Below are 21,040 nucleotides of genomic sequence, written 5' to 3'. Positions count from 1 at the left end.
CCCGATATGATCCCTCGAGTCGTTAGGAATGATCCCTGAGCTCAGTTTGAAGCCCTGAGCAATGTTGGACACGGTGTCAATTTTTTTTTTTTAGATTTTGGGTCACACCCGGTAGCCCTCAGGAATTATTCCTGACTCTATGCTCAGAAATCACCCCTGGCAGGCTCGGGGGACCATATGGGATGCCAGGATTTGAATCACCATCCTTCTGCATGCAAGGCAAATGCCCTACCTTTATGCTATTGCTCTGGTCACCAAACTATTTTCTAAAAATTAAATTAGGGGAGCTGGAGTGATAGCACAGCAGTAGGGCGTTTGCCTTGCACATGGCCGACCTAGGATGGACCCGGGTTTGATTCCAGCATTTCACATGGTCCTCTGAGCCTTCTAGGAGTGACTTCTAAGCACAGAGCCAGGAGTAACCCCTGAGTGCTGCCGGGTGTGGCCCAACAACCTAAAAAAAAGAAGTGTTTAGGGTCAGAGCTATAGCATAGCGGTAAGGTGTTTGCCTTGCATGCAGCAGACCCAGGTTCGAATTCCGGCATCCCATATGGTCCCCCAAGCCTGCCAGGAGCAACTTCTGAGCACAGAGCCAGGAGTAACTCCTGAGCACCAACAGGTGTGACCCCCCCAAAAAGTTTTTTTTTTTTTTTTTTTTTTTTTTTGGTTTTTGGTCCACACCCATTTGACGCTCAGGGGTTACTCCTGGCATTGTGCTCAGAAATCGCCCCTGGCTTGGGGGGACCATATGGGACGCCGGGGGATCGAACCGCGGTCCGTTCCTTGGTAGCGCTTACAAAGGAGACACCTTATCTCTAGCGCCACCTTCCCGGCCCCCAAAAAGTTTTTTAAAAAAATTAAAATTAAATTAGGATGAAACAAAATAGCTAGTTCAGGGGCTTGTCCTGACCCCATTTCCAGTGCTCAGTGGTTCCTATTGGATACTTGGGCAAGAGCATTTTCATTTCTGCCTTCCTTCAGTGAGTAACATTCACCATTTTGCTCACATCAAGGGAAAGGGCCGGAGACGGACAGACCATGTAGGAGAAAAGCAAATATTGGAGCAAGGCAGCTGAGTTCCAGTCTTGCTTGGACCTAGGGGTGCGTGCACTTAGGGGTGTCACCATGAAGATGCTTTTATGGACTTGTCGTAATCCCCAAAAAGGCATATGACCAAGTACCCCGAGGTGCCAGGAGGACCACGTTCATGCCCCAGGAGCAGGGTATCCTGGCCCTGCAGACTGAGCTGGAGCTGGTGGGCAGGGCCAGGGCAGGAACGAGTGAAAGGAGCACCATGGGCAAAGGACGCAGGCACCATCAGGCATGCGTGGCAAAGGGCCACATCTGAGCATCTTGGCTGGCTTTACTAAAGCTCCGCCACAACCCCAGAGTGTTGGGCTGATTCACCTTCACGGGCAACAGGCATCAAAAGAGGCAGAAGCCTGAATGCAGTTCCGAGAGGCTGGAGAAATCCCAGGTTTCCTTCAGGCACCTTCTTAAAATCTAGAAGGAAGCTCTAAAGGTTCCTCCCTGGGTCTCTGGAAAGTGAGGTGTGATTCTCTAGGAAAGAGAGAGGAACTGGAGAGAGAACAGAAGTAAAGAAAGCACTTATTTGTCTTGCACACAGCCAACTTCCACTGCCCTTTGTCTTTAGCACCTCCAGGAATGATTTGTGCAAGAGTCAGGAATAAATCCTGAGCACCACTGGCTATGTTTAACCACCCTTAAAAAATGATGTTTGAGGAAAGGAACTTGTTTGTTTGTTTTGAACCACATCTGGCAGTGCTTCTGTGCCTGGGGAGCCATGTAGCATCCCCAAGACTCATGCACAAAAAGGCTGAATGTGCTCTATCCTTCAAGCTATCATTGTGGCCCCAGAAAAGGAGCTTTTTAAGATAAAAAAAAGGGGGGAAGACTGATGTGATAGCATATCAGGTAAGGTGCTTGCCTTGCACACAGCTAAACCGAGTTTGATACCCCTGCATCCCATGTGGTCCCCTAAACAACACTAGGAGTAATTCCTTTCTTTCTTTCTTTTTTTTTTTTTTTTTACTTTTTGGGTCACACCTGGCCATGTCCAAGGGTTATTCCCTGGACTCATTCCTGGCAGGAATCGGTGGACCGTATGGGATGCCGGGGGTAGAATCCAGGTCGGCAGAGTGCAAGGCAAACGCTTTACACACAGTACTGTCGCTTCTGTCTCAAGAATGATTCCTTAATGCAGAGCCAGGAGTAACCCCTGAACATTGCCAGGTGTGGCCCAAGAAACAAATAAACAATAAAAAGATCTGCGTGTGCCCCCGGGAGGGCTGTCTCCCCCATACCTTCAGCTAGAAAAAAGGAAAAGAGGGGCCAGGAAGGTGGCGCTAGAGGTAAGGTGTTTGCCTTGCAAGCGCTAGCGTAGGACGGATTGCGGTTCGATCCCCCCGAGTCCCATATGGTCCCCCCAAGCCAGGGGCGATTTCTGAGCGCATAGCCATGAGTAACCCCTGAGCGTCAAACGGTTGTGGCCCAAAAACCAAAACCAAAACCAAACAAAAAAAGAAAAAAGGAAAAGAATGACGATAATTTTCTTTCCTTCTTAGGGGAGAAATATTTTTTCTCACGATTACGTGTTCTGGTGTGGCGACTTCAACTACCGCATTGACCTCACTTACGAAGAAGTCTTCTATTTTGTTAAGCGCCAAGACTGGAAGAAACTTCTGGAATTTGATCAGCTGAAGATACAGAAAGCAACGGGAAAAGTGAGTCCGGCTTGGAATGGGTTTTCCAGCCCTGGCAACTGTGTACATGGAGGCAGCAGTATCCGTAACAGGGGTAATGGAACCAGCTGCAGAAGGCAGTCAACCACTAGGACAGGATGGTCTTCAGAAGGAGTTAGGAAAAACATCATACACATCACACATTCCGATTCCTCCTGTGGCTAGAGGCTGCCCTGGAAAGGGGGCCCCAAGTCTGCTTGAGCTGACTTTCTATCAGCAGCCTAGACAAAATGTGTGGAGGAAAGGGGGTTCACCCGCCTCCCTCATCCACAATAACCCCCACCTGCTCTGGTCTCATCAGCAAGTGCAGTGTGGGGCTACATCAATGAGAACTGCTTCAGCAGGCCTGGGTCAGCAGGGGCACCCCAAGGAGTGAGTGGGCAAGTGGGGTCTAGGCAGGCACACCCCATCTCAGGCTTAGAAGCACAACTTGTGCGAACCTGGCAGTCTCAGGCTGACCGAATTCCCAGCTCTGCTTCAGGACTGAGATGATAGAAAAGCTAGGGTGGGAGGGGCACTTGCTGTGCACACGGCTGACCTGGGTTCTAGCTTTAGCATTCTGTACAGTGCCCTGAGCACAGCACAGCCAGGAGTGGCTGCTGAGTGCAGAGCCAAGAGTAAGCCCTAAGCATTGCCAGATGTCACACACACACACACACACACACACACACACACACACACACAAGAGAGAGAGAGAGAGAGAGAGAGATTCTGCTCACATTGCTTTATCTGAGTCCTCTTTGTTGTCTTGTGGCAGATGGACCAAGATCAGCACCTTACATGGGACGAGCATGTACCCATGTGCGTGTGTAGACTAAGGCTGTTTAACAAATTGGACCTTAGACTTGTGCTGTGGCAGGGAAACTGAAGCCAGGTCTCAGTCAGCACCCATTATCCTGTGAGGACGGACCAGTGACAGGGAGGTCCCAGCTTGGGCACAGTCATACCCGACCAGCCTCTAGCTGGGTAGCCATGACTGATATTTGTGTCCAGGATCAGGAAGCAGGCAAAGTTCATCGCCCCTGTGACATGTAGGGTCTGCCTGAAATAGGGCTCAGGGGTTGGGGATGTTGGCACAGTCAGACCCTCTCTCGGGCTCTCCCCACCCTCCATGGTGTAGCTGCCCCTACTCGTGTCTTCCCCAATCCCACAGAAGGGAACAAAAACATCTTCATCAGCACCAGGCCTGGGACTGTCTCAGAGCCACAGAGACAGAACTGGGCCTTCCACTCTGGCCAGGTGTTCTCAGGGTCCCCATCTATCTAGAGTATCGCATCCTGCTCCTGGTCTCTACCTTGTCCACTGTCCTCTGTCTCTGGGAGCTGCACAGAGAGTGAGTGGGTGCCCCAAGTCAGTTGGTCATGTCAGTTGCTTTTGGCACCTTGACCATTGTGGTCTGGATTTGTGACTATTAGAGACCCTGGTTGCACCTTTGTATGTAGCTGTATGTGAGTGCCCTTGTTTAAGTCTTTTAAATTTACTTTATTTTATTTTACTTTTGTTTGTTTTTTGGGCCACACCCATGACACTCAGGGGTTACTCCTGGCTATGCGTTCAGAAATTGCTCCTGGCTTGAGGGACCGTATGGGATGCCAGAGGATTGAACTGTGGTCCGTCCTAGGTTAGCGCATATCAAGGCAAATGCCCTACCACTTGCACCACCACTTTGGCCCCTAAATTTACTTTATTTAAAGGACATGCATCATGTAGTTGACATAGTTGTCCACAATACATTTGTTTCCAAATAAGTGAGAACAAAGTTATTTAAAAAGAGAGAGAGAATGAAAAAAGAAAGAAAATTAAAAAAATAAAATAAGCACAGTGACAAGCAAATTTGTTAAAATTATTGTATGTCCAATAAGGCTATTAAGACATTGGCAGAAGGTTCAGTAAGCTCTTGTTGCTAGCTGACCATTCTGTTCTTTCATTTGTTTCTGAACATTAAGGACCTCAGCTACACATTGGCATCTAAATTGGTATGATCCTACAGGGATGATAGCATCAAACCACTTAACTTGTCCAGGAACTCAAATCACTCTGATACTGTGGCTTCTTGAGGCATGTTCTCAGTTGCCAGGTCTCCTGGAAGTAGGAGAATGTGGAGGAAGGGTATGCACACTTGCTACAATAAAGCTCTATGATATCAACCCAAACACCATCATACCTGGAGTTTGGTCAGATTGGTATCCATGCAGAGAGTCTTAGAGGAACTGCGAAGCAGAGCCATAGGTAAAGCTGTGATTATGGGTGATGGATGCAGCAGGCATGGCTTCAGCATTGTGGGGGCTTGTCCCACCCTCTTCTCCTGAGAAGGCCAACTTTCTTCTGCATGGCCTGTGTGCTCATGATTTTTTCATAGTTTGGTTTACATTTTTTGCAAGAAAAGAGTGAGTGTATGAAGCTGGCCTGGTGCAGATATGGTAACTACATTGGTCTGTTTCAGACTTTTTTGTTTGTTGTTTTTGGGCCAAACTCAGCTCTGCTCTCAGAAATTGCTCCTGGCAGGCTGGAGGACCATATGGGATGCTGGGGCTTGAACCTGGGTCCATCCCGGTTCTGCCGAGTGCAAGGCAAACACCTACTGCTTTGCTCTCATACTAGCCCTGTCTGTTTCAGATTTTTAGAGACTTTCACGAAGGCGCCATTAACTTTGGCCCCACCTACAAGTATGATGTGGGCTCGGCCGCCTATGACACAAGTGACAAGTGCCGCACCCCAGCATGGACCGACAGGGTGCTGTGGTGGAGGAAGAGGCGCCCTTTTGACAAAACTGGTATGTCGGTACCTACACCATCTAGACTGTGGGCTTGAGGGTCACCACCCTTGATAGCCACACCCAGCACACCCTGAGGTGCTCACCAAGGAGTCAGAGTTGCTCCTGAGAGTCCCAAACTGCAGATACTTACATGGCTCATGAGCCTGGGGACTGCCTGAGAGACTCCCTCTGGCCTCACTAGGAACTGATTCACAAATGTGGGTGCTCCTGACCCATCCACCTGACTGTAGCCTGAGGCAGGGAAGGAAATTGAGCCAAGGAAAGATGAGCAGTGGTCAAGGAGGAAAGAGAAAATTTTTTTTTTTTTTTTTTAGTTTTTGGGTCACACCCGGCAGTGCTCAGGGGTTACTCCTGGCTGTCTGCTCAGAAATAGCTCCTGGCAGGCACGGGGGACCATATGGGACACCGGGATTCAAACCAACCACCTTTGGTCCTGCTTGCAAAGCAAACGCCGCTGTGCTATCTCTCCGGGCCCGGAAAGAGAAAATTTTGAGTAAAAGAGGAGAGATGGGAAGAGGAGGAAGGAAGGGGAAGAGATGGTCCAGAGAAGGAGGAGAGATGGTCAGGATATGCCCACCCCTCCTGTCCTTCTCATCATTACAATCAAGTGTAAATTGGGTTTGCATCTAGCCCGCGGGCAGAGGAAAAGGTCCAAGACACGCACAATCCTGGGTATTGATAGTTTTGCATTGCACATGGGTCTCTCCAATGGCTCCGGCAAGCAGCTGAGGAACTCAATCTTCTGGACAACGACTTAGATGCAGACCCCAGAGCCAAGCACACCTGGTCCCCCGGCATCCTCAAGTACTACGGCCGTGCTGAGCTCCAGGCATCTGACCACAGGTGGGGGAAGGTAGTGGCGGGGCCCTGCGGGGCATGTGCTGGGAGATGGGGAGAATTGCAGCCACGGGCCAAGACGAGGGTGTGTGGCCTGTGGAAGGAGGAGGCAGTTCCTTTTCCTCACCCACTGCTGTGTTGGCTCTTGAAATGTCAGGAACATGTAGGATTGGGGGTGGCAGGCTGCTGGGGTAGGTGGAGTCCCTGTGCACAGGCTGACGCAATGCCCAGGCCAGGCTGCACTGAACGCCTTCCCCATATTGTGTCGTGTTGTGTCTCGTCGCACAGACCCGTGCTGGCCGTCGTGGAGGTGGAAGTGCAAGAGCTGGACGAGAGTGCTCGGGACCGGGTGCTCCAGGAAGTGTCATCTTTCCAGGGTCCCCTAGATGCCACTGTGGTGGTCGACCTGCAGTCCCCGAGCTCAGAAGAGAAGGACGATTTCCCGGAGGACGTGCGTGATGAGCTCATGGAGGCCCTGGGCAACCACGGGACCATCATCCTGGTCAGGTAGTGGCTGCCCACTGCCCAGGGCTTGGGTACCCAGAGGGAGCTGCCAAAGTGTGTCTTGTGTCTTCCAGGATCAACCAAGGCCGCATGCTGGTGACATTTGCTGACAGTCACTCAGCTCTCAGTGCCCTGGATGTGGATGGGATGAAGGTGAGCTAGGGGGCTGCCTTGCCTGTGATGCTTGGCGGTAGAGCCCCATGGGGTTCGAAGCTGACATTTCCTCCTGCTGACTCTTCGTCTTCATTGTGGTTTTTAGTGACCAACATTTTTGGGTTTTTTTGTTTGTTTGTTTTGTTTTTGTTTTTGGTTGACACTCGGGTTATTCCTGGCTATGTGCTCAGAAATGGCTCCTGGCTTGGGGCAACATATGGGACACCCGGGGATCGAACCATGGTCTGTCCTACGCTAGCACATGCAAGGCTGACGCCTTATGCTCTGCACCACCACTCTGGCCCCTAATCTTTTTTTTGGGGGGAAATCATACCCGGAAGCGCTCAAGGGTCACTCCTGGCTCTACGCTCAGAAAGCACTCCTGGCAGGCTCCGGGGACCATATGGGATGCTGGAATTTGAACCCACTGTCCTTCTGCATGTAAGGCAAATGCCTTACCTCCATGCTATCTCTCTGGCCCCCCTAATCTACTTTCTTTTTGTTTGTTTGTTTTTGGGCCACACCCATTTGATGCTCAGGGGTTACTCCTGGCTATGCGCTCAGAAGTCACTCCTGGCTTGGGGGGACCATATGGGACGCCGGGGGATTGAACTGCGGTCCGTCCTATGCTAGCGCTTGCAAGGCAGACACCTTACCTCTAGCGCCACCTTCCCAGTCCTCCTAATCTACTTTCTTATTGGATTTCTTGTTGTGGTTTTGTTTTGGGACCATCCCTGGCCATGCTAAAGGGTACTCCTGGCTCTGCACTTAGGTATTATTCCTAGCAGGCTCAGGGGACCATATGGGATGCTGGGGATAAAACCAGGTTGGCCACATGCAAGGCAAATGGCCTACCCTCTGTGATCCATATTATTGGACATATTTGACCATGATCCACACACAGTAAGAACATGGGTAGATGGAGGCTGCGGTGGACCATGTGTCACCTGGGCAGGAGATTTGGGTTGCATGGCTGCAGGAAAGCCACGGGTTAAAGTCTGTACTCAGGATCACGCATCTTCAGGATTGTTTCCACTTCCAACTTAGAAATCTCTAGGGTGGGGCAACACCTGAGTGAGACTGGGCTGTAATGGATAAGAGTGAGCATGGGGCACCATGCTCAGCCTGTGGCCCTTTCTCTGTCGTGTGAGTAAGCGCTGGCAGCCGCAGTGCCATGCTGTGGTGACAAAGCGCTGATCCCTGGTGCCCTGGCAGGTGAAGGGCCGAGCCGTGAAGATCCGCCCGAAGACCAAAGACTGGCTGCGGGGCTGGCGGACTGAGGCGCTGCGGAGGCGAGAGAGTGCAGGCTCGGCCTCACCCACTGCCAACTCACGCCTGCTGGAGGAGAGCTTCGACTTCTCTAGCCTGGACTATGAGTCAGAGGGTGAGTGGGCTCAATGGGCACCCCCCTTTACAAGTAAGGGTCCCCATACAAGGCATAGGGACACTGGAGAGGTGGAATTGGGCCCTACAGGACAGTGGTGGCTGTTTCAGCCCCGTGGGCTGATGTCCCCTGCTCTGCAACTGGCCACAGAACCCACCGACTCCTGACTTGTTTCTTCACCTCTTCTTCCCAGGGGACATTCTCGAGGACGATGAGGACTATTTGGGGGACGAACCTGGCCTTCCTGCAGCCCTGGATGGTGAGCTGGGCAGGGACGAGCTCACCCAGGTGCCTGGCTGTTCGGCCCCTGTGGTTGGCTGGTCTCCAACGCTGACCCGAAAGCAGCAGCAGCAGCAGCAGCCAACGTACAAAGGTTTGTTCGTCCCCAGACCACTCTGGCATGCTGTGCTCAGCTGGGCCATCAGGAGGGTCCACCTCCAGGAAGGACATGTACAGCTGATTCAGGGCAGTGAGGCCTGGGGACTGGATACCTCCAATGTGGTTTAAGGTTTAAGGGTTCATAGCAACAGGTACCCCTGTCAGCCTGTGGGTATACTGTGATGCTCATGTCCTGTGATTCCATGGCTACCTCTGCACAGCGACAGAGCCTGCCAGGCATGCGCAGCCCCTCTGTGCTTTTCCCTGGGCTCCACTGCTCCTTAGCATCCTGCCTGAACTTCAAGTGGATCATCATCATATGAGACTTTCGGAGGAGCAGGATGGTGCTCTGCCTCGTTGGTCATTTTATGCAGAGAATATGTCCCTCGGCTTGGGTCACAGCCCTCAGACTGCAAGGGGACTGTCTGGTCCCCCTTATGTTTCACGATGGCGGTGGATCATTCTGTTTGAGCAGATTAATCCTGTGGGGCTTTTCAGCCATAGAGCCAGTGATTCCCTCTTGGCCATGGTGCCTCACTTTAGGGGGGTGGGACTGTCCCCCCAGAAGGTGAGGGAGCTTCTCTTGATGCTAGGGCTGAGAATGGGGAACAAGGGTGAGATTATTCAGATGTTTCCCTGGGGGCAAGAGCAATAGCACTGTTGAGGGCATTTGCCTTGCATGTGGCTGACCCTCTGTTTGATTCTTTGCTCCTCTGAGCCCTGCCTAGAGTAAGCCCTGAGTACAATGTGTAGCATGAAATAATTAACGATGGGGCTGGATGGCGATGGATGGAGGCCTTTGTGCTTAGGCCCCAGCCACGTGGCTTCATCCCCCATCCAGCTGGCAAGTTCCAGGCCCAGGTAATCGGCGTAATCAAGACTCACTCACAGGCAGGCTTCAGGAAGAATCATCTTTATTTAGGCCCTATTCACCACATGTGTGTGGCCTATTTCATAACCTTTTAAGCACTAGTTATTCTTGGCCCTGCATCTAAACTCCTTTCAGCCATCTTCCCTTTGGGCTCCATGCTGGTCAAAGACCAGAACACAGAAACCCAAAAGCCAGAGCGCCCAGCAGCGCAGAACGGGCAAAGAGCCAAAAAGCCAAAAAAAGCCAAAAGGCCGAATTCCCTTGGTCCAAGCCTTATCTACCTTTTCCCCAACCCCTCCCAGGAATGGGAGGGTCTAGCAGGTAAGGTTACACCTACTATCCGGTTTCCAAGACCCCTCCCCGAAATGGGTGGGTCTAGGGTCTTAAATAGGTACACCCACACAATGGAGTGTGCCTCAGGCTACTGGCACCAAAAAAAAAAAGGATGCTTCTGGAGTGATAGTATAGTGGGAAGGGTGCTTGCCTTGCATGTGATCAATCCAGGTTTAGTCCCTGGCACCACATATGGTCCTTGAATCTGCCAGGAGTGATCCCTAATGAGCTAGGAGCTTACTCCACTAGGTGTGGCCCCCAAACAAAACAACAAAAGATGCTTCCCTGGAAGGCACTTATCCCAGAAGGTGCCCAGCCTTGTTGACCAGAGATGGGTCCCAGAGCTGGGTCTGGAGCAGTGAGGCACTTTCCCAGCTTCCAGACTGCTGTGCCCTTGACAGAGGGTGGGATAGGCAAAGGGCATTTCCTGACACTAAAGGGTGGAGATGCACAGGCTGTTTAGGGGGTGCTGCCTGCTGGTTGGGTGGAAGCAGCAGCGAATGGGACATGCAGTGAGACACATGCTGTGGGTCCACGGAGGGCCTTGGGGAATTGCCAGTGACTTTAAGCTCGTGGGTAGTGTTGCCACCAAGGTTTTCCTGAAGCTACAGGGAAGAAACCCGGTGGGATTGAAGGATTCAGTTTTGATAATGGCATGTCTGGAGGCTCAAGTGAAAAGGATCCAGAGGTGCTGGATGTGAGAGTGAAGATGCAGATTTCTGTGTGATCTGTTTCCATGGAATCAGACAGGAGGGGTTCGGGCTGGAGAGATAGTGCAGGGGTTAAGGCACTTGCTTTGCACAAAGTTCAATGGACCCCAGTCAATCCCTGGTACTATATATGGTCCCCCAAGCACCATAAGGAGTGATCCCTGAGCACAAAGGCCAGGAGTAAGCCCGAGCACCACCGTGTATGGCCCCAAAACAGAGAAAAAGGAAATTCTTGCACATGACCAATCTGGGTTCAATCCCTGGCAGCCCATATAGTCCCTTCAGCTATTTTTTACCCAAAGCCTTAAGTAATTTCTGAGTGCAGAACCAGGAGTAACATGAGTGCCTTTGGGTATAGCCCCCCAAAAATTGCTGTTTCAATAAACACAGAGAAAGAAGATATCAAAAAAGATTCTAAAACAATTTGGCATATGCATATATGTTTTAGATGTTCTTATAAGAGAAATATGGTTTATAAATGTGCCAATTTGTATGTATATGTGTGTACGTATGTATACACACATATATATGTACATGTATATATATGCTATGTGATTAGCAAGCAATACAATAGTAAACATGTCCCATTACTTTTTCTAATATTGGACCAATGCTGTCCTACTTGTACATTTTCCCTATGATAACAATGCTCTGACTTGTTTAGGTAGAAATATTGACCATCTTCCATTACATTGAATCTTTTTTCTTTTTCTCCTGTGTCAATCTTGAGAAAAAAAAATAACAACAACAACAACAACAACAAAAGGACAGGGGATACCAAAGATCCCTTGAGCAGAGAAGAAACAGAATAAATATTATAGTAAAGAAAATAAGAATTAAGAAAACAGTTTGGGGGCCGGAGCAGAAGCTCTGAGCAGTAAGGAGTCTGCCTTGCTGCGCTAGCTTAGTACAGCATCCCCCAGCATCCCATATGGTTCCCCAAGCCAGGAGCGATTTCTGAGCGCATAGCCAGGAGTAACACCAGAGCGACACCAGGTGTGGCCCCCCTCCAAAAAAAGAAAGAAAAGAAAATAGTTTGAAGTATTTTCTTACTGTAGAGAAGCACTATACATTACTAAGAGACCTCGGTATAAAATACTCAAATATGGAGCTGGAAAAATCACATGTCCAAGCCCGTTTGAGTGATTTCTTTAGGTTTTCATTCTAGGGAGCAGAGTGGGAGGTGGGAACAGGGGCACTTTGGGGGTTTCCTTTTAGTCAAAAGCAGGAAAATGGCAAGAAAGAGATTAAAATTCAATATTTTCTTTAATAGTGTTAAACACTACATTTATTTATTTATTTATTTATTTATATATTTTGTTTTTGGGCCACATCCGATGATGCTCAGGGATTACTTCTGGCTATGCTCTCAAAAATCGCTCCTGGCTTAGGGGATCATATGGGATGCCGGGAAATCAAACCGCAATCCATCCTAGGTCAGTCACGTGCAAGGCAAACACCCTACCGCTATACCACCACTCCGGCCCCTAAACACTAACATCTTAAAAAAGAAAAAAACTTTGTAAAATATAAGATCAGAAGCAAAAGACACTATGCTGTTATTTTATTTTTTATTTGTTGAAAGACTAAAAACGGAAATGTTTTTTAGGCAATCTACTACTGTTAGGTAAGTGCAAAATTTTGTTTTTTCTTACTGGTGTAGACATTAATGTCTTTTTTATTTTTTGGTTATTTTATAACAACAAAATAAAAGAACCCCCTAGCTGCCAGGTGGGTTTTGGTGTTTGAAATGTGAGGCAAAACACTACATCACTGCAAATAGATCCAGATTTAGTCTACATGTCTGTAGTCTGTATGATTGCAGAAAATATAAATGCTGCTAATATATTTCCTTTTTACAAAAGCATATCTAAACAGATTATTGTTTTGATGTTAATCTTTGTAAGTTATGTATTACCAATTTTAACATTGAATGTAATTGCATAAAAAGCTTGCGTCTCAATCCTTGAAAGTCTAGTATTAAATTGGGAAAAAAATCTTTTCCTAAAAAAAAAAAAAAAACATTCTGGGCTAGAGCACAGCAGGATGGACATTTGCTTGCATGCTGCCCATGTTCCATCTCTGGCACTATATGGTCCCCAAGCCTGTCAGGAGTGATTCCTGAGCACTGCCAAGTGCAGCCCCCAAACCAAAACAAACAAGCAAAAATAGAAACAAAACAAAACAGGAGAATCCACTTGGTGGCCCCTGAGCATAGGCCAGACTCCAATGCTGCTAATGGTCAGGGAGCTGTCAGGGCCGAGGGCTTGACTTGGAGTGCCAGTGACCCCCATCCTGTCACATTGCTAACCGCCTTTGGTTTTCCAGTCTAGTCAGAAAAGTCCTGACAATGTCCCAGGAGCCTCCGGCACTTGTCCCAAGGCTGCACGGCTCTGTCCAGCCCGGTTACCGCCCTATGGCTCATGACTCTTCCCAGCAGGCTCTGCCCCAGCCTGACTCTCCTTCACCATGTCCTGCAGATGACGCAGACCTGGCAGAGCTAAAGCGGGAGCTGGAAGCTGTGGGGGACTCCCGCCACCGTTCTCCGAGCAGGTCTCTGTCGGTCCCCAGTAGGCCCCGGCCACTGCACCCACCGCAGAGACCCCCCCCTCCAAGTAAGACTCGTTCACTTACCTGCAACTGCCACAAGGCTTGCAGGGGACAGTTACTGAGCTGCCCAAAGCCTGTCCCCGGCCACTGCTTGAGGTCCACATCCTCTGCCTACATGTCCACCTGCCCTGGCTAACATGCTTTCCTCCACCCTGCACCCCTGTCTGAAACTATGAGCCCAAACCCTGGAGCCCAGAGTTGCCCCAGGGACAACTCCTTTATCCCGTCTCTTTCTCCTTTGTCTAAAAACTTAAAGCTGCTCCAGAGCATGGAAAGTGGGGTCTGCAACAGCCCCCATGGGAGCAACAGCCTCACCCAGTCATCTTGCAAAATCTCTCTCTCTCTTTCTCCTCTCTCTGCTATTGCCTTCCCCCTGCTTCTTAGAATTAGGTGGGGGAGCACGGAGCCTTCTCTGGGTGCCCCCACTCCTGGGAACAGGCTCTCCCCAGCCTGGCTTTTGGACACACACAGCACCTGGGGACCAGTGCTCTGCCTGTAGTGGTGCCATGTGTGAATCTGTCTCCTTTTTACTTATCCAGATCCATGGCCAGAGATAGACATAGCTTCTCACAACTTGACTGTGAGGTTCAGGTATACCCCAGATTCCTGCTCTGCTGGACCAGACAGCCCAGACTTGAGTGAGAACCTACAGCAACTTATACCACAGGAGGCCAGAGCAGTCAGAGAGGGCTTTCTTCAAGCACAAGTTTCCTTCTCTGAGCTTGATACTTGAAAAATAAAATGGAGATACAAAATATATATAACAGGAAAAACTCTTGGGCTTGAGATAGCTGCAAGGACTGAGAATGCATGCAGGGAGCCTAGGTTTGATTCCCAGCACCACAGGGCTCCCTAAACACTAAGCTGGGAGGAGTCCCTGAGCACTGCCAGGTATGTCCTCCCTCCCCCCAACATCTTAATTATATCATAGTTTAGGAAATGTATAAACATAGGTCAGTATATTTTATTCAGGAAATTCAAGGAGAGCTGAGGCATTAGCCTGGCAGGGAGGGCACCTTGCATGTGACCTACCCAGGTTCAATCCTTGTGCACCCTCGTGAGTGGCCCACGAGCACAAAAAGAAATTCAGGGAATGAGATAGATGTTAACCAGAAGATAATCTACCTTGTCCCAGTGAGGTAGATTTGTGCCCAAATCTGTATTTATAAAGTTGATGCCCACTTGGGCTGGGCCATTTGACTTCCAGTTAGTGCCTGTCATTAAAAATTCTAAAACAATGACTTAAATTAGAAACCAATCTAGTGCATCCTCCTGGTTTAAGATGGAAAGAATTTTACCCACACACATTTTAAAAAAAAATTTGGTCCAATTATAGTAGCATATTTCTAGCCAATTGAAAATAAATTTAACTGAATTTTTTGGGTGGCTGTGATGGGACCCACACTAGTCGTGCCAGAACGACCACACTGCACCAGGGATCAGACCCTGAGGCCGCACCTCACGCCCTTTCACCCTTGTACCTGACATCAGCTCACAGCACCCACCCCCGCAAGGTGGTGAGTGAAGATCTGCACTGGGGCCTCCGATTCTCATTTAGACCCAGGCCCTAAGAGAGACCCGGCAGCCCTTCTGGATTCAGGGGGCCCTCCTGTGTTCTTTCCAGCCCAAACCATCTGCTCTGTCCCCTTTGCCCTGGGCCCTGCTGGCCAGGAGACTTGCCTCAATGTAAGCCTCTGCCATGTTGGTGTTTTGTAGCTGGCTTGGTGGTGAAGAAGTCCACCTCAGACGTGTCCATCTCATCAGGCACCCAGGGGCAGTATTCAATCTTGCAGACAGCAAGGCTTCTGCCAGGAGCCCCTCAGCAAGCGGTGAGTCCCCAAAAGTGGAAGGCACTTGCTAGTGTATACTGCACTCCTAGCCTGCTTGAGCCTGTGGGGCCTCTTGCCTTTATTCCCACAGAGGGCTGTGTTTCTTCATCGGTGAGCTCCCTCCAGCCTGTTTTATAAGGGGGTAAACGTTGTGTAAAGGAGACAGGGGGCACAAGACTAGGGGATTAGGGCTGGAGCAATAGCCCAACGAGGAGGGTGTTTGCTTTGCACATGACCAACCTAGGTTTGATCCCCAGCATCCCAAATGGTCCTGCAAGTCTGCTAAGAGTGATTTATAAGCACAGAGTCAGGAGTGACCCCTGAGCACTTCCAACTGTGGCCCCAGAATCAATAAAAAAAAAAAAAAAAAAAAAAACTAGGGATCAACTTCTGGGAGCCAAGTCTGCAGAGGGGCTGCTGTTAGGAAAAGGTTGGGAAACTGATCTGTGAGTTTTTAAAAGTCTTCTAGTTGTAAGGGAGGAAAACGCCTTTGGGTTAAAGTCCTGCATGTCCCTGCAGGCAGTGTCTCTCCTTGTAGGCTTCCACCACCTACATCCACCATGGCAGGAAGGACAGAGAGAGAATTAAAAGTCTGGGGCTGGGGCCGGCGAGGTGGCGCTAGAGGTAGGTGTCTGCCTTGCAAGCGCTAGCCAAGGAAGGACCGTGGTTCAGTCCCCCAGCGTTCCATATGGTCCCCCCAAGCCAGGGGCAATTTCTGAGCACTTAGCCAGGAGTAACCCCTGAGCATCAAACGGGTGTGGCCCGAAAAAACAAAATAAATAAATAAATAAACCAAAGTCTGGGGCTGGAGCGGTGGCATACTCGATAAGGCGTCTGTCTACAGCACTAGCCTAGGATGGACTGCGGTTTGATTCCCCGGCATCCCATATGGTCCCCCAAGCCAGGAGCCATTTCTGAGCATATAGCCAGGAGTAAACCCTGAGCATCACCGTGTGTGTGATCAAAAAAAAGTTTTGAGTCTGTTATAGTCTTACAAGACAACAGTCATGCTGGCACCAAGTTATTTGCAAAGGCATAAAGCAAAGAGTAGGTCTCCCCCTCTCCCTGTCTAGAAACAGGAAGACAGAAGCAAGGTCCCAGGGTCAGGGGTGGGCTGCTGGGAAGTGAGGTCCCCTTGACAGGGCAAGGAATGAAACGAAAAGTAACCTGAGTACCAGAGAAAAAAGCCATACCCCAAGAGAACACAGGACTAGAGGCCTACCTGTTCCTAGGAGGACTGGGAGGCTGGACCCTCTGGTTTCTGGGCATATGGGCAGGCCCACTATTCCCCCCGCCCCTCGGTGTGGGTCAGAGCAGGAGAAAGTTGCAGAAGTACCTTGAAAGAATCATGGGGTGTACAATAATTTAGGGGAGGGCAGAGGCTCTTATTTGCTTCCTGGCTCATACCTAGTCCTTGCAGTCCACTTAGAGGGGTGTCCTCTGCCCTGTGAAGATGTTTGTTATTAAAAGGGACATTGTACAGCTCAGCAAGTAAGCTGTTTACCAGGCACCCTGAAGCCTGGGTTTGGGGGTTGAAGAGAGGGTCTTCGGAAGAGTGTGGCTCAGAAGGCAGGCACAGCTGGTAACTCCTCTCCTGCTCTGCCCTCAAGCCCAAGGCCAGGACTGGCATCAGCAAACCCTACAATGTCAAACAAATCAAAACCACCAACGCTGAGGAGGCAGAACTCGCCATCCGATGTCTGCTGGAGGCCAAAGCGGGTAGGTGTTCTCGTAAGCTCCCGGTACAGGGAGAGGGAAGTGCTCTGGTCCTTTCTCTGAATTTCTCCTGTCACAATTCATCTGTCTGCCATGGTTAATGAACTCTCCACTACTGAGATATCCTGTCCCTTTAGAAGTATATGCTGACCATCCAGAAAAAGGTGGAGGGGGGCCAGAGAGATAAGACGCTGAATACTATAAAATTCCCACCTCTGGGCCGGAGAGATAGCATGGAGGTAAGGCGTTTGCCTTTTATGCAGGAGGTCATCGGTTCGAATCCCGGCGTCCCATATGGTCCCCCGTGCCTGCCAGGAGCAATTTCTGAGCCTGGAGCCAGAAATAACCCCTGAGCACTGCCGGATGTGACCCAAAAACCACAAAAAAAAAATTCCCACCTCTATCCTCCCCCTCAAAAAAAAAAGCAATGCCTGCTTCTTTGCTTTCAGCATCTAGAGCACATGCTAGATCCTGACTGCAAGAGGTGTCTTCTCTGGGAAGGATTAAGTGTAGTGTCTCAGCTCTCATGTAGGGATCTTCTGCCATTGGGCTTAGAGTCTGTTACTGATGTTGATCATGTGTGTGTGTGTGTGTGTGTGTGTGTGTGTGTGTGTGTGTGTGCGCGTGCATACTTAGAGCAGACACATGGGTGAAAACATGAAGTGTGTTCAGCCCCCCAAGAAGTGTAATGCTTCACCCTTGTTCCCAGTGGAGCAACATGGAACCTGGCAGCACTCGGGTTACTCCTGGCTCTATCTATGCTCAGAAATTACTCTTGGTAGGCTCGGGGAACATATGGGATGGCAGGGCTTGACCTCAGGCCAGCTGAGTGCAAGGCCAAAGTCCTACCTGCTGTGCCCCAAGGAAGTAGGCAGTCTTAAAGCTGCAAGGTTGGGAGGTAGGAGGGCAGGGAAACTCCTGGCACACAGGTGGGGTGAGATGTTCAGTTTTAAAAGGGACATTGCACAGCTCAGCAAATATGCTATAGCCATCATCGAATTTTGTCTCAAAGAAATAGAACTTGCCTTGCAGGCTGCCGACCTGGGTTCAGTACCCAGCACTCCAGATGGTTCCCTAAGCATCACAAGGAGTGATTCCCCGAGCCAGAGACAAGCTTAAGCCCTGAGCACCCCCAAAACAAAACAATAAAACAGCAACCAAAAAAAAGTCATTAAATTGTATCCTAAGAGAGGGTGGATTTTATAGTGTGTGGACTATATTTTAATAAAACAATGAATATTCTCATTGTCATGGGCTCTGTTGAAATTTTTAGTGAAGTAAATTGTTGTTGTTGTTGTTGTTTTTTGCTGGGGCCACACCTGGCAATGCTTAGGGGTTACTCCTGATTCTGCACTCAGCAATTACTCTATGCTCAGGGTACCATATAGGATGCCAGGGTTCAAACCCAGGTCGGTCACATGTAAGGCAAACACCCTACCCGTTGTACTATCTCAGGTTCCAGTAGATAGTTTGGTGGGTTTTTTGTTTTTGTTTTTGTATGTGTGTGTGAAGCCATGCTCAACAATGCTTGGGGCTGACTCTGGGCTTTGGGACCTATTTGGCCATGTACAAAGACAAGTGCACTCCCCACTGTGCTATGACTTTGGCCCCCTGAAACATGACAGAGACCAAAACTGAACCCGGCAAATAGTTCTGCACTGAGCTGGGTCGTGACTGATTCTGGCACATCTTCAGCCCCACTGGACCATCACCAAGTTTTCAGGCTTCTGGAAATGTAAAACTTAGCTGTATACCCAGGGCCCCATTTGTCCCATCAGGGCCCATGACCAGGCTCTGTAGAAAAGATGAAGAGGATGAAGGAGAAACAGGATCCAGGCTTCACAAGACCTGAACGCCCTCATTCATTTTAGGTGAAGGGAACGCGCACACCCTTCCGTGGCCTGTGCGCTGCAGAGGGAGGGCCCAGTGTCCTGTTGTTTTAAGCATCGTCTGTTTCAGGTGCCCCAGGAGAATCCCCAAATGCCACAGTGCTGAAGGACCAGGGGGCCTTCAAAGCAGAGCCCCCTGCGGGGGTGGCCCCTGTACCACCCCGCCGGCCAGCGCCCAGGGTCCCTGCACTCAAGAGACCCGTGTTGAGGAGGACAGGGAAGGTAAGAGCAGCTCTCATGCGGGGTGTCTTGGCTGTGGGAGAACCACATCTTGGGGAGAAGCAGAATCCCTGCACAGACCCCTGACCCCACCACCACCCCCGCATATATCCTGATGTGTGGGGCTGCTGGCTGCTTGCTTTCCTGCTGGCTGAGCAGAAACAGGCATTTCTCTGGGTGGCAAGATGGACTGCTGGGCAGGAGGGAGTGGATGGGCCGTGGGTGGGCCGTGGAGGTTTCCTGGGGTTGCAGTATGTCAGGCTTTTTGTGGGGGGCCTGCATGCTAGAAGCAGCCCTGGTGGTCCCCTGACGACACCGTGGGACCTGCTCTCTGCCCTGACGGCTCCCCTTGCCGCTGTCTTTCCTTTGCAGATTGTCTTTTGCTCCCCCTCCCAAGCCCCTCCGCCTTGCTTGCTGCTTCACAGGCATGAGTTTGTCAGGACAGTAGCCGCCCAGAGACTGGCTCCCCTGGAGACGGCTGGATCTTCTGTGTGATCTTGGGGTCCTCATCACAGGACACTCGGTAATCTCTGGGCTGGTCATGGAGGCGGCAGCTGTGCCCCATAGAAGTGTGATGCTTGCTCGCTTGCTTGCTCTCCCTCACTTGCTCCCACCAGATCTGTGTCTCCGCTTGCTGTGTTCACAGTCTGTCTCTCATGATGCTTATCCCAGCAGACTTCTCCTCCCTTCCGATGCTTTCATTTCATCTGTTGTTTTAGCTGATTTATTTTTATTTCCGGGCCACATTCGGTGGTGCTTAGAGCTTACTCCTGGCTCTGTGCTCAGGAACCATTTCTGGTAGGCACAGGTGGATCCTATGGGATGCTGGAAATTAAACTTTGGCAAGGTATGTTCAAGGCAAATGCCCTCCCACTGAACCATCTCACCTCAGCCCCCTGATCTCACCTTTTAAAAGACAGGAGTAGGAGCAGAGGGAAACCCAAAGGCTGAGAACATGCTAACATGCAAGAGGCCCTGGGTTTGATCCCTGTGTCATCTGGTGCAAAGGCCCAAAGCTGCCAGGGCTGCAGGACTGCACGCTGCAGAAGCTCAAGGTTGCCAGGGCCTGGTGCTGCAAATCTCGAAGAGACCTGTGGGGCCCGGCTGCTGGTTGGGGCTTCATCCCACCCACGGATGCCAACATGTAGTGACCACCTGCCCGAGACTAAAAAAAAGAAAGAAAAAAAGAAGTATATTTTATATTCCTCCTGGAGTCCAAAGCCTGCCTATATGGCCCAGACGTTTCTGTGAGAGAGGGAGAGATAGATGGAAATTCATCTGCCAGAGGTGGCCAGGGGAGGCCCTGGTACAAGAAAGAAAGAGAAAGGAATAGATACAAAGATGCTTTATCTCTGGCCCCCAGGTGGACCAGAAAGTGCTGCTCTGGTGACTCTCCTGAGCCACCCAAAATAAAATGTCTTTTATTCCTGGCATGACAAGGGGGCATGTCCAACTGCCATGCATAAACCCCCCTTCTCCCAAACTAGTAGGGGTCCTTGAGCACTGCCAGCTGTGACCACAAGCTCCTTCCCCCACAATTAAAATAATTTATGGGGCTGGTGAGGTGGCACTAGAGGTAAGGTGTCTGCCTTGCAAGCACTAGCCAAGGAAGGACTGCGGTTCGATCCCCCGGCATCCCATATGGTCCCCCCAAGTCAGGGGCAATTTCTGAGCCCTTAGCCAGGAGTGACCCCTGAGCATCAAACGGGTGTGGTCCAAACAAACAAACAAACAAAAAAATAATAAAATAATTTATATTTTTTGTTTTTATTTTTTTTTTGGGCTTTTTTAGACTACTTGCAGTGATGCTCAGGGCTTACTCCAGGCTCGGCACTCAGGCTCTCCTGACGAGCTCAGCGGACCATATGGGGTTCTAGGGATAGAACCTATGTTGGGCACATGCAAAGCAAGCACCCTCCCTACTGTGTTATCACTTTGGCCCAATTAAAAATTTTCATTTAAAATAAAATAATAGGAGCCAGTGGTGGAAATAGCCACATTTGCCCATGTTGCTGCAGAAAATGACAGAGAACGGGGATTGCTATGGCAGTTTGTTTTGTAAAGAACCA

The 21,040-nt window shown here is 50.0% G+C and overlaps 1 protein-coding gene across 2 annotated transcripts in view; it reads left to right on the top strand.

Annotated features, from left to right (window-relative positions):
- The window catches only part of SYNJ2 (synaptojanin 2), an 80,901-nt gene that overhangs the window by 56,453 nt on the left and 3,408 nt on the right, over positions 1 to 21,040 (top strand). The window contains exons 16-27 of one of the 2 annotated variants that reach the window (XM_049765318.1): positions 2,586 to 2,744; positions 5,379 to 5,535; positions 6,264 to 6,381; positions 6,664 to 6,882; positions 6,954 to 7,032; positions 8,248 to 8,416; positions 8,610 to 8,789; positions 13,189 to 13,323; positions 15,035 to 15,147; positions 16,758 to 16,866; positions 18,823 to 18,974; positions 19,344 to 19,702. In XM_049765318.1, coding sequence (XP_049621275.1) covers positions 2,586 to 2,744; positions 5,379 to 5,535; positions 6,264 to 6,381; positions 6,664 to 6,882; positions 6,954 to 7,032; positions 8,248 to 8,416; positions 8,610 to 8,789; positions 13,189 to 13,323; positions 15,035 to 15,147; positions 16,758 to 16,866; positions 18,823 to 18,974; positions 19,344 to 19,466 — 1,713 coding nt within the window. In that variant the 3' untranslated portion in view covers positions 19,467 to 19,702. Of the gene's footprint in view, positions 1 to 2,585; positions 2,745 to 5,378; positions 5,536 to 6,263; positions 6,382 to 6,663; positions 6,883 to 6,953; positions 7,033 to 8,247; positions 8,417 to 8,609; positions 8,790 to 13,188; positions 13,324 to 15,034; positions 15,148 to 16,757; positions 16,867 to 18,822; positions 18,975 to 19,343; positions 19,703 to 21,040 lie in introns of those variants that run through there. The other variant, XM_049765317.1, reaches the window with a different exon arrangement.

Source organism: Suncus etruscus, chromosome 18 (assembly GCF_024139225.1).
Source record: "Suncus etruscus isolate mSunEtr1 chromosome 18, mSunEtr1.pri.cur, whole genome shotgun sequence".
Lineage (NCBI taxonomy): Eukaryota > Metazoa > Chordata > Mammalia > Eulipotyphla > Soricidae > Suncus > Suncus etruscus.
Note: the sequence above shows the minus strand (reverse complement) of the source record. Positions and strands in the feature narration are given on the sequence as shown.